The sequence below is a fragment of the Ascidiella aspersa genome, chromosome 1, assembly GCF_963924565.1.
Source record: "Ascidiella aspersa chromosome 1, kaAscAspe10.2, whole genome shotgun sequence".
NCBI lineage: Eukaryota > Metazoa > Chordata > Ascidiacea > Phlebobranchia > Ascidiidae > Ascidiella > Ascidiella aspersa.
The window spans coordinates 40,186,241-40,198,825 of record NC_139447.1 but is presented as its reverse complement, the minus strand read 5'-3'; the positions used below and the strand labels follow the sequence as shown (position 1 = coordinate 40,198,825).

Genomic DNA, 12,585 nt, shown 5'->3' with positions numbered 1-12,585 from the left:
ACAAACTTCATACATTAACAAGTAAAAAGTAACAAGTTATAATGATAACGAAACTTGACAATGTTCATAATGTAACAAATACAAAACAAATGTAATAAAAAAAAAAAAGTTAACCCTAAAAAATATAAAAAAGGTTTTAAACGAATATTTACAAAACAACATTTTCTTTAATATAAAGTACATTAGAAAAAGTAAAAAGCCTATTTCTAAATATTATTTAAATAACATAAAAATACAAACCACGTCAAATTAAGCACATTTAAAATAAAGGGAAGATGAATATTGAAATATAAAGTATTAACAAATGTGAATTGCATAAAAACTTGCGACATTGGCGATTGAAGAACTAAATTACGGCGACTACAGTGGAACAAGTGACGTTTGTTAATATCACGGGGAAGTACTTGTCGGGGCTTCCCGTACGGTTACACGTCATAGAGTGCATAAACAAGAATTTTAACATCGAACAGAAATCAAGAATAGTGAAAAAGTTGGGAAAATAAATTTCACGAAACAAGAAATTTAACAAGGATATTGAAACATGAAACTAAATCAAATATATGCAGCAAGTGATGAAACTGAAACAACTAGAACTAAATGTTGACAGCAATGAGTGAAATGTGGAACATTCGGGATTCTACCAACTGAAGTCGACTCTTCCCTCCTGCAACAATAAAATCGTGTCAGTGGATTTCAAACTGTGTCGTGGCTGACGGTAAAGTGCTTTGCAGATTGTAAGTTAGCAACAAAAGTTGAAACAAACTTGTTCTCACAGGTAAGTTGAGTTCCCGTAGTTTCGACATGAGGATGTTTTTGCTTTTGTCAGAAATGTTCTCCCACCCACTAATCTTCAACAACTCGATATTGTGCAAGCAGTGAGCGAGTAAAGTGGCGCTTGTTTCATCGACTTCATTAAACCACAGATCCAGCAGCTTCATCTAGATACAAACAAAACTATAATTTGTAAACTAGCGGAAGTTTGTATCTCTGTGTTCTGTATGTTCGTTGCAAGAGAAACGCGTAGGCTGGCGTGGCGAACGATCGGTGCTCTGTCTGGGATGAGACGGAGCATAAACGCGTCGCTTCACGTTATTGCACCTTACTGACGAAACACAATTCAGCGCTCGGGATACGAAGGTAATAATCGTGTGGAACAAAGGACGTCGAGCGACGGGCACCGCGATCCTTGCACAATAAAACACCACAAATAGAGTTTGGAGAAGACAATAGAAAATATTTAATGAATATCAGCCATTTCTGTTTAACGGAAAGTAATAATTACGTTGCTGTATATTGTAACTTAGTTAAACTGAAGTAAACAAAATATTAATAAAATACTATAAAATGTTTGCATGAAATTTTCAGCTGTGGTAAAAAAACCATAGCGTTGTCTGCAGCGGTCGGCTGTGCTCCTCTCACGACACTTCTCTCAACTTTCAAGTTACTGCAATTGGTTTTTGCCAAATAAGATTGCTGAAATGAGCAAGACTCTAGGAAGAGTTAATCCTAACATTTACGACCAATTTGAGCTAATTGCTGTTGATTGACACACAATGGCCTTAACAAGGCGAAAACAGCAATGCGAATATTTTAGTCAATCATAAGATAATTAAAGTGACTGTAACTTATAATAGTTTAGTGATAGACTAGTCCAGGGTTAGGCAATTTTTTTGCCAGGCTAGATTACGTGGGATTAGTCTGATGTGGGGCCACAACACTTTTAAAAAACATGGTCAAAAGTCAGAAATGATGGGTAATGTCGAGTTTTAACAAACTGTGCTCTTCAAAACGATTGTAATAGTCAAACATAGTTCTGTTGACAGTGGGTAAACCAGGTTAATATGGGGCTATAAAAAACAGTACTGTTTGTTTAATGAAATATTCAAAACCTACCATCATAATGACTTCAAGAACAGTTTTTTTTTTGCTAGTTGCGGACCTTGTAACATTTCGAGTTGTACAGGCCTGATCTATATTAATTGCATCTGAAAGTCTAAGAGTAAATACCCGATTGAAAATGTCCAAACGCCCAAGAAAGCAACGAAAATTGGATCCATTTTTTTTAAAACTCTTAAACTACGTCATCGGGTGAAACGCAGAAAACTGAAGCTAAATCAAAAATGACAAAAATGAAACTGTATCAACATCTCAGTCGCAATTTGTTAAAAACGACATTGGCAAGGCGGTGAAAAAAATAAAGAGTGGGAAAAATTTACTTACAAAGAAAAGAAAATGTTTATATTGGAAAGATGGTTCCCAGAAAAAAAACACGATTTTCCGTTTTCTGAAAAGAAAAGTCCCAAACGCCAGCGACACAAGGTAAATAATCTTCAACAACAAAGCGTTACGTTAGCGAATATCACTTGACCTCCCTCGGCTTGCTGTAAGCAAAGAGCCTGAGTTTTTAGGTGCTTGGCGCGCCTATTGCGTTTTATTCAAAACATCAGAAAGCGGATATGGAAGGGGTTCGAATTATGGCGGAGTCGGTGGCCAGTTGATGGGTAAGTTAGTGAACCAGCCACTAGTGGGTTTTTCAAATTTAACAGGAAAAGGGGGCCATCTTTCCAGTCACCAACAGAGCAATTTTCACAAAACTTGTGCAAAAAATGCACTGAATTCCTAAACAGAGCTAAGTCTGGTTGCGAGGAAGACATTCGGTCGGTTATTGATAAACAAAGACAGGAAGAAATTTAAAAAAACAGGGCAGCATTAAGACCTATTATTGACACAGGCAAAATATCGCAATGCGTGGTCACCGGGACGCTGGCCCCATAGATTGCAATGGAACAGAACCAGAACAAAATGATGGAAACTATAGAGCATTATTGCGCTTCAGGCTGAGAGGGGGGATAACGAATTGCAAAATCACGTAAATAACTGCACATGTAACTCTACCTTAATAAGCAAAACAACAGAAAATGATTTAATAGGAGAAATTGTTCCAAAAAATAGTGAGTGATGTAAAACAAACGAAATTTTAGACAAATATGGCGGACGAAATACAGGACCGTGCCAAAAGAGAACAGCTTGTTATTGTCATTCGCTATGTTGAAACAAGTGCTGCTGCAATCATTAAAGAAGACCCAGTTGTACTTTAGATTTGATACGTGATATCGCAATCAACGATGAGATGTGTCCATCGGAATGTGTTAATCACAACAAAATAAAACTCAGTGGAAAAGTAATAGGAGAGGCCATAGTTCGTAATGTACTCAAGCTTGGGCTAGAAGTTCGATATCTTATCGGACAAGGACATGACGGCTCAGCGTCGATGTCCAGTGAGGGAGGGCGTCTGTTCTGTAGTTAAAAATATCGCCCCTCTTGCCGATTACTTTCATTGCTGTATGCACGCCCTTAATCTAAGTGTTTGCAAAGTCAGGTAACTGCGGTCGGAAATTGCATGGATGATATGAAAGACTTTCAATTATTCTTCAAATATGCCAAAAGAAGCAGTCACCTAAAACGAATAATTGAAATCCCGTAACAGTGCAACGCAAGCAATTAGTTGGGCTTTGTGAAACTCGGTAGAAAGGCACAAATCTCTACTTGTTACAAGATGTTACCACATATCGTTTCTTGCCTCTCTGAAATGCTCACCTGGGACTCAACTGAAACAAGAAAAGGTGCTAGAAAATTGTTAAAACATTTGCAGGACCCACAATTTATAATTTCTCTTATTATAGCCGAAAGGGTGTCTGCTATCCTACAGCCAGTCTCTCGTTCTTCGCAGCATGTCGGGAACGATCTTATCAATGCGATGTAAACTATTATAACAACACAGTCAACCATTGAAATGTGGCGCAGTGACGATCAGAGTGCTGCAGATTATAATTATTGTCGAGGAAGAGTATATAAATAGTACGGAAACGGAAGTGGGCGGAAAGCAAACATTTTCGAGAAATACATCGGCCATGAATGCTTTAAGAAACTGCCTGCAAACTATTTTTCCAAGTGTTTATCAATTCCTTCAACCCCTTCGTTCTCTGTGCTTTACATGTTTCCACTACTGAGCCTGAAAGGGTATTTTCAAAGTTAAATACCACTTTCATTGCTTCTCATTGTATACACCTAAATATGTTTATTTCTTAATATTTGGATACGTTTCGTTCAGCAACTCAATTAAAAGCATAATTATACAATGCTTTGGTGTTAACCTGGTTCTGATACAGATTTGCATTAACAACAAAAAAGCTTTTGATTGAACTTGGATGTAAGTGCGTTTATTACATAGTCGAGGTCAGCGTAAGGCCACTTAGGCCACCTAAGATGTCGCTCCAAAATCTGAAAAACGCCGCTTTGCGCGAGTGAGCGAAACGAATTTTACAATTTTTTTTATATATATACTATATGGCGCCATGAGCGCGTACACCACTACAAAGCTTAAAAATATGACTTCTTTTGGCAAAAATAAGCTGCTTTTAAGTAGTTTGGGGGAGCATGGCTATATGAGCGCTTATATGCTGAGCTCATACCAACCTGTATTCTATACGTTATTGGACGAGTTCTTACCACTTTGCATTCTATGCGTATTTCTTTATGCGGGGTCGTGTATAATATTTTTGACGTAATAATTGTCAGTGTAAAATATAGTTGCCCTTTGTTTGCAAACGCAGGGGACGTGACCCCTCGTCCCCCAGGAATAGACGCCAGTGTTTTGAGGTAAATATAAAATAAATGGCTACAAGGAAATGTCACAAACCGGTTGTTTTAGTTCCTTGATTGACTTGGCCAAAGTTTGCATCTCAGCATTTAAAAGTCCACAACCCTTAAGTACCAGCTTTTCAATATTGTGGATGGCAGCAGATATTGCACGAGCACTCTCATCATCAACTTCGTTGCCGCCAAGATCGAGTGATTTGATCTGTGGGTGAGATGAAACTCTTTTTTTTTCTTTTCTTTTTTATTAATAAAATAAATAGCGAAAAAAAAACAGTCAAGAAAAACAAATCACAATAGTAAAGCTCTCAAGCAGCTAACGACCATTTAATTTTGTGTTTTGTCATACTTCCTCTTTTTAAAGCCGAATATCGCTAGGAAGTTTGCACAGAAGATAGCAACAGTAAAACGCGTAACATAGTCGGGACAGTGTCGGCATATTTACATTGATAAATAACAAATCGCGCGCATAAAAGGACACAATTCACAAATGTTTTGCACGGTTCGTTTTTGTGCACTCCAAAGAGTAATTGCTCGCTGGAAAAACACACGATATTCGTAGTTTAGTACTTAACCATTTTCCCAGTATAGACACGTAACAGGACACAAATAAAACAAGTGGTAGAGGGTTTCCGTGGCCTTTTTGCAAAAAGTACATTGGTTAGATTCGGTTTTACTGAACGAATAAAGGGAGTCATTTGTAACAATTGCGCACAAGTTAAGCTTTATCTGAAAGCTTCTTAGTTTGTTTTCGATTGTTGAATTGTAGAGGTTGCGGTAAATTTTCTCCCATGGCAGACGTGCCCTCCCGCAATTTAAGGTCCAGTGCCATTTTAATTGAGCTTTTGGAGGAAAGAGAATGGTTGTTTCTATTTTTTCGTAAACCGATTTGGTGGAGTTATACTGCTGGATAAATAATTGTAATGTTTGGGTTCTAAACGATCGGAACGTTGTTGCGCTACCCGAATCCCATTCTTCTGGGAGACTCGATATTAATTTTATGAGTTGGACAAAATCTGTGTTGTTAGGTGTAAAGTTAAATTTATTTACTAATGTGTCATATTGTAGATACTCGCCGTTTCTATTCAATAAATCCTGGTGAAAAATAATATTGGAGTCTATAAGAGATGGCATAAAAAAACATTTGAGCAGAATTTTACTCTTTTGTTTAGCCAAAGCGGACGGCTGTTTGACTTTGGATCTATAATTTCCAAGAGTTGTTTGCACGCCGTTATTGCGTAACGTTCGCATAGGAAGTATGCGCCTTGTGATTGCATTGTTTGTTTCACGATTTGTTCCGATAAAAAAGGCGTTTGATTTGGACATGTTGACCTTGCAGCCTGACATTTCGCCGAAGTCGTCGATAATCCGAAAGACTTCTGTAAAATCCTGATCACTACCCAATAGAAATATTGTAGTGTCGTCAGCAAATAGGGACACTTTAAATTCTTTGCCATTTATTGTGATGCCGTTTTGGCGGCCCTGTTTTAACGCAGCGGCAAGGCATTCAATGCACAAGACAAATAAAGTTGGAGAGAGAGGGTCTCCCTGGCGTACGCCACGTTCAACGTTAAACGATTTTGATAAAAAGTTGTTGTTAACAATTACGCACGAAGGATTTTGGTAAAAACATTCGATCAATTTAATGATCTTGTCCCCGAACCCGAAAGCAGCTAAGGCTGTATATATGAAGTCCCAGTTTACCGTGTCAAAGGCCTTGAACATGTCGACAGTATCGCGCCAGGTATATCGTAATAGTCGGCGCAGTCAATGATATCGAACAAAAGACGAATATTCGTGCCTGTATCAAAGCCCATACAGAAGTAGGTATCATTTTGGACGTTTCGAATAACGTCCAAAAATACAAAATGCCAATTACTTCTGTATGGGCTTTGATATTCTTATTACGTCTTACTACAACCTCCAACCATATGCTTCAAAGTGCCTGTATCGTTTTGGAATAAAACCATTTTGCGCAGGCGAGATAATGTCGTTTAGTACCCCTTGGATCCTGGTGTTAACTACTTTTGAAGCAATTTTGTAGTCTACATTCAAAAGCGTATCGGTCTAAAATTTCCCGGTTGAAGATGATCTTTATAAGCTTTTGGAAGTAGAGTTACCACTGCTTCTGACTGAGAAGCTGATAGCCTACCTGTATTTACTGTATGTCGCCAAGCTGCCATATAGACGCATTTGATATTGTCCCAAAAGGTGATATAAAACTCTGCTGGAAAACCGTCTAGCCCAGGGGATTTATTTTTACCCATGTTGCAGAGAGCAGTGAAGAATTCCGCTTCTGTTGTTTCCGCTTCTAATAGTTTTGATTGTTCTGCCTTAATTTTTGGGAGATTTAGTGTTTTTAATTTTGAGGCGATTAAGGTTTGTTTAATAGATCTACGTTTTGTTTGTAGAGTTGCTTGTAAAAGTCAACTAGACCGTCCAAAATGTTGTTTTGGTCAGTTATTATTTTATCATCTACAAAAAGTCTGTTAATACCCTTTTTTTCGCAATGTGTTTTTTCCAAATTTAAAAAGTTTTTTCTATTTTTCTCGTCCTCCTTTGTCCAGCGAGCCCTACTTCGCGTTATGGCGCTTTTAGTTTGGCGCAGCATTAGTTGGTCGAGTTCCGATTTAAGTTTGGACAATTTTTCGTGCAAGGGGCCTAATTCTGTTTCAGAGTTCTTTAAAATAGCGTCTTGCGTCTCGCCAATCAGTTTTTCCAAATCGATTTGCTTAATATTTAGCCTTCGTTTTAGTTCGGCCGCATATCTGATAGTTTCTCCCCAAACATCGTATTTCTTTGTGCGGGGTCGCGTACAACAGTTATGATTTATAATAGCCAGGGTCAAGGTAGTTGCCCCTTGTTTTCAAACGCAGGGGGCGTGACCCCTGGTTCTCCAGGAATAGACGCCAGTGTTTTAAGGTAAATAAAAAATACTAGACGAAATACCCGGCGTTGCCCAGGTTAAACAGGATTTTTACTTGTAACAATATTATGCAGCTTTTTGCAGAAGAGCGATATATTATGTGCATTCTTGCAATGCCCCGTTAAAAATGTATGAAGCCATCAAGCTGTTAATGGTTGACCAGTATCACCACCGCGTATATTGGTGCACCATTTCCTTGTAAGTTTAAATGAATGTGTAAGCGAAAGGAATGTTCCGTATTGTGTATAAGCAGCAACAATATTAGGCCGTACATGTTGGCAAAGGCGCTGTGTCCATAACAAATGCGACTTCCCCAGGTCAAATCATTCTCGAGAATATGTTAAACAAAATGCAAGATTCCATTAAGCTGAGCCTCCTTATAACTATTACATATTACGTTGTACCCTGTGAAAACTAATGGATCCGATCCGATACTGAAGTCTTTATCAGCGTACACGTACAGGAATTTATTAAAACACGCGAAGGCCTAATTCCCCAGGTCAAATCATTCTCGAGAATATGTTAAACAAAATGCAAGATTCCATCAGGCTGTGGCCTCCTAATAACTATTATATATTACGTTGTAGCCTGCGTCAGTGGCGCATTCGGGGGGTTCCGATGTTGGTGTAGCAACTAAATTTTTGTAACTAACGCAGAATCTCTTCAAAGGTGATCTAAGTTGACTGTTTTAAAGTCGCCTTTTTTATGTAATGATATTTACCGCAAAATTGTTCTCTATAAGCATATTCTAAGACCACGTGTTTATGGTACAATTGACACAACTTATTTTCCCTCAACCGCAGCTTGCAGTGTAGCTGACTTGGCACACAGCTCGGCGCAGATGTTGCGCTAATCATGGCATAATAACACCCGGTAAAAAACGATCTTTCGTTGAAGCCACACCAGACAAATTGCGCAGTAAAATTTGCCTTTGCGCACTCAAATCATTCTCAAATAAACCTAAATATCTTTACTTTTTTGCCACAACAGTTTAAGCATTTTGCATTGGCTACTTTTTCATTTATGTTTGTAGCTAAAAGCAAGTAAACAAATCAAATCCGCATTGGCGAATGTAAAGTAAAAAACTACTTTGTCTAATCGGTTTTCATCATCCATGTTGTGTATGTTACTATTCAGAAAACTCAAGCTTAACGTTAACATGATTCTAAAACAGTGCAGAACACAGCGGTGGAGTGTTTGACAATAATTCGGGATCATAAAACCGAAATGCATTTTTAGGACGTAAATTTTTAACACAATTGCAGTTTTTACACGAATAGTTCGTGATTCTTGATTGTATGCTAAACACATCACGCATCCTATTTTTATAAATTAGACATTTGTCAATTTAACCCAAATATTCGGATATGTTTTCGCGCGATCGCTTTGTTGCCATATTCTTGAACATATTTAACTCGATTGCAGTTCCACATACAAGTTTAATGTTTCATGACGTCACGCTTTGTGACGACATCTTTAACATTTTCACGACTCGCCCCCATACAACAAAAACATTGATCTGCCGCGGGCCCCTGTCAACGCAGCCTTAAAATATTCTTGCGCACTACAAAAAATATTTGCACAGTAGAAAATTTTCTTAGAGGGAACACTGCTAAGGAAAATGCGCTGCTGATAGTCGAAACATGATTCTATCAAAATCAATCACACATACTTCACCGTCTTGGTTTAGTTTTTCGCCTGAATTTAACGATTGCACACTAAGCAGTTTCGACGCACGTGTTCGCTTTGGGCCTTAAAGGTTCGCTTTTGCTGGACGCAAATTGGCTGTGTGCGATTATTTTTTACGACGTCATTACAATCATTATTTTATGACGTCATTCCCTTCATCATTTTATGACGTCATTATTCATTAACGTCAGACGGGAAATAGGACAATTTTCTAAGTTAAAATTTCAGGACCACTCCTTTTGAATTTCTGGATACGCCCCTGCCCCGAGTCATTTGCTTGAGCCGCGTGTTATTGCCGAACATTCCATCGGATGGCGTGTTATAAATTATCGCATTTATCTGTGTGACTGTGGAACATCTAATTGTTCGTCTTCGTAAACTAAAACTGCGTCCAACGTAAGTAAAACGCTTCTCGTTTGAAACTAGAATTGGTAACTATCAAAACCGCCGCATTAAAAGCAATATTTTGCAAACTCTATCTAAATTTGCGCGGTAACATACTTCGAGAAGTTATTAAACATAAAAATCTTAAGTTGAAAAAACTAAACTTGTTTTTATTAAGGCCATATACTTAATTTAATGTTGACGTCCACGCAGGTAATTGCGCTTGAAAAAGTTTTGCGCGGTTACGTTAAGAGTTTTACGATATGTCGCGCTCCCTTGAAAAAGCGAACGCACTCTGCCCTTTTGTTAGGCGACATTGACGTTGCTCTGTGTCTGCCTCTTTAAGATCACATGCCAGCGACCGACCGGTGAATAAAAAATATACATATATGGTTACAAGGAAATGTCACAAACCGGTTGTTTTAGTTCCTTGATTGACTTGGCCAACGTTTGCATCGCAGCATTTGAAAGCTTACAATCATAGAGTTCCAGCTTCTCAATATTGTGGATGGCAGCAGATATTGCACGAGCACTCTCATCATCAACTTCGTTGCGGCTAAGATCGAGTGATTTGATCTGTGGGTGAGATGAAACTTTGGATTTAATAAACATTTCCACAATAACCAGAGCCCACTGGTGGCGGACATCCTCTCTAATAAATAAAGCAAGTGATTGTTTAAAATGTCGCACCCATTGTTGGACACCCCCGACATCGTGGTGTCGTAGGGTGGCGACAGAGAGGCAATTGTTAAAGTATTTAAAAAAAAAAAACTTCAACCTGGTTTATGGCAAAACTAACATTCCTGTTCAGGTTTATGTTATATTGCAACTTGAATATGCCAGCGGCTTACCAGGATCCATGACACTTCACTTTCAATATCTTCTCACTTAATTAATAGCACAAAATTGCGAAATGCTTGCACGATTTGCAGCACTATAAATATAAGCCATATATTGCGCACATAACAACCTGTATTCCATACGTTATTGGCGCGAGTTCTTACCACTTTTTTAATAACTTTAATAAGGAAACTGGATCCCTGTGGAGTTTTATCTAATTCAGTAGAATCCCGCCTTTTTTCCCAGGGAAACCTGATTTTTGGGGGGCCAGCATAACTAAAATGTAAATCTTATATATATAAAATGGAAAGTTTGTGGTCAACCATCAGCATGTTCGCGTTATAGGGAGACACAGACAGATCAACCTGGCTCATATTTCTCCCTCTTAAGCGAGTCGCCATTCAGGAAAGAAAAAATAATAGAAAGAAAGTCGTGTGCTCCCAGACAGAAAAAAATTTGTTTCTTTCTATGAGAGAAAGTCGCGCATCTCAAGCGAGCGCCGTCGCAAACCGGTTACGGGTGAGAAACTTTTATTTTTAAGGAGTTTGTTATCAATTCTGGATCGATAAATGTCGCTACATATTTTGTTGCTGTGTATAAAAAAACGTGTGAAAAGAGTAATGTAATTTCAAGTCAAGGGACGACCAGCGCTTTGGTGTCTAAAATAGGCTGCATGTAAAGGCAAAAAAACATAACATGTTATGAAATTTATTGCAACCGAACGTGTGCAACGTTCCAACTAAAACTTTTTTCTTTATATTTTTTCATGACGTATTAAGGCACTTTCACAGACAACGTACAGCAACCCTAACCGAGTATAAACTACGCAACATTTGGACCGAGTTTGCAAAATATCGCGTTTCTTGCAGCGGTTTCCTTAACATTTTTTCATGAGGCATTATGACACTCACACCATAGACACCTTAAATAGAAGGACTGGTATCTTCTATGCTCGGTATCTGAAACTTGGGTCCCAAGTTGTAACTTGGGTCCCACCATATTTTGTGTCAAATACATGGTAGAACCTTCATTCTGGTGACTCTTGGGGGGTTTTGAAGTGTGAGGAAATACTTTTTCATACTTTTAACCTTCTACCAGGTCATCTGAAGGTCATTTAAAGGTCAAATCACATAAAAATAGCGCAAAATCACTCAAAATATTGCATATTTTCTCGCCTAAACAACTAAAACACACAGTATGTTACCCTGTGACTGAATTAAAATCTATACATGGACAGTTTAGCCTGGATAGTTCAACAGAAATCTATCTTAGACGAACAACTTCGTTATTCTTATATATTTTCAGCACAATGAAAATTGTAGAAATGAGTAATCAAACTACTTGGCATTCTAAAGATACTGGTTCAGTTTTTAGTAGAGGGTTTTTCTTTTCTTCTTAAACAGCCGAGTTTTCTTTCTTTGTCACTGTTGTCAAGCACAAATGCTTTCAAAGGAATGTTTGATAAAGTAAGACATGCTCCTTGAATTACAACCATTGGAAAATCGATACGAAGCACAGCATGGAGAAACTCCGAATTAACCCGATGGTCGTCGTCATTTTCAGTTTCGACACGCAAGATACTAGCTCGATATTTGTGTTCCAAATATCCAGCTAGAAAAATACATTTATGTTTCACACTGTCATTAGATTGCACTAGGTCTTCAGTGTCAGTAATGGTGATGTCGAATTGATCATCATCAATGCAAATGTTAGAGGTGCAAGGCGAATTATGAGACTCGCACGGAGTTTACTCATATTTTAAAAATGCATGGAGGTTTTTTGGTTTTTGCAGCCGTCTTGATATCTACAATTTAACCGTAGAAATTACTTCCATTGCGTTGTCTTGCTTGACCAAAGAACTTTTCAAGGGCCTCATCAGCAAACACACCAGGTAGAACGTAGATGAAGTTGTGTTGAGTCAGTAGCAACTCTGCCGCCTCGACGACTCTTGTAAACAGTACAAATGCTTCTGCAGTTTGATTGGTAAGCTTCTATACCTCCGGAATATCGACCTTTCACATTCATCATTTAAAACCAATCAGTGATCAATTTGACAAAAATGATGGTGCCCTCGTTAATGCCAAGTTTAT

At 38.2% G+C, this 12,585-nt stretch overlaps 1 protein-coding gene across 1 annotated transcript; it reads right to left on the bottom strand.

Moving 5' to 3' along the window:
- Positions 1-331: 331 nt before the first annotated feature.
- Positions 332-10,267, bottom strand: LOC146170489 (ribonuclease inhibitor-like). Its single transcript, XM_083388717.1, has 4 exons — positions 10,070-10,267; positions 4,700-4,861; positions 774-938; positions 332-664 (listed from the first exon to the last, which is right to left on the bottom strand). The coding sequence occupies exons 1-4, from the start codon at positions 10,265-10,267 to the stop codon at positions 638-640; spliced, it is 552 nt and encodes a 183-aa protein (XP_083244843.1). The 3' UTR covers positions 332-637.
- Between the last annotated feature and the right edge of the window lie 2,318 nt (positions 10,268-12,585).

Excerpts from the sequence above, each read along its gene's own strand:
- LOC146170489 (XM_083388717.1), bottom strand. The coding sequence starts at position 10,267 with ATGTTTATTAAATCCAAAGTTTCATCTCACCCACAGATCAAATCACTC. Across the intron at positions 4,862-10,069 it reads TCAAGGAACTAAAACAACCG|ATCAAATCACTCGATCTTGG; the intron begins GTTTGTGACATT and ends TCTCACCCACAG. Across the intron at positions 665-773 it reads TACGGGAACTCAACTTACCT|GAGGGAAGAGTCGACTTCAG; the intron begins GTGAGAACAAGT and ends TTATTGTTGCAG.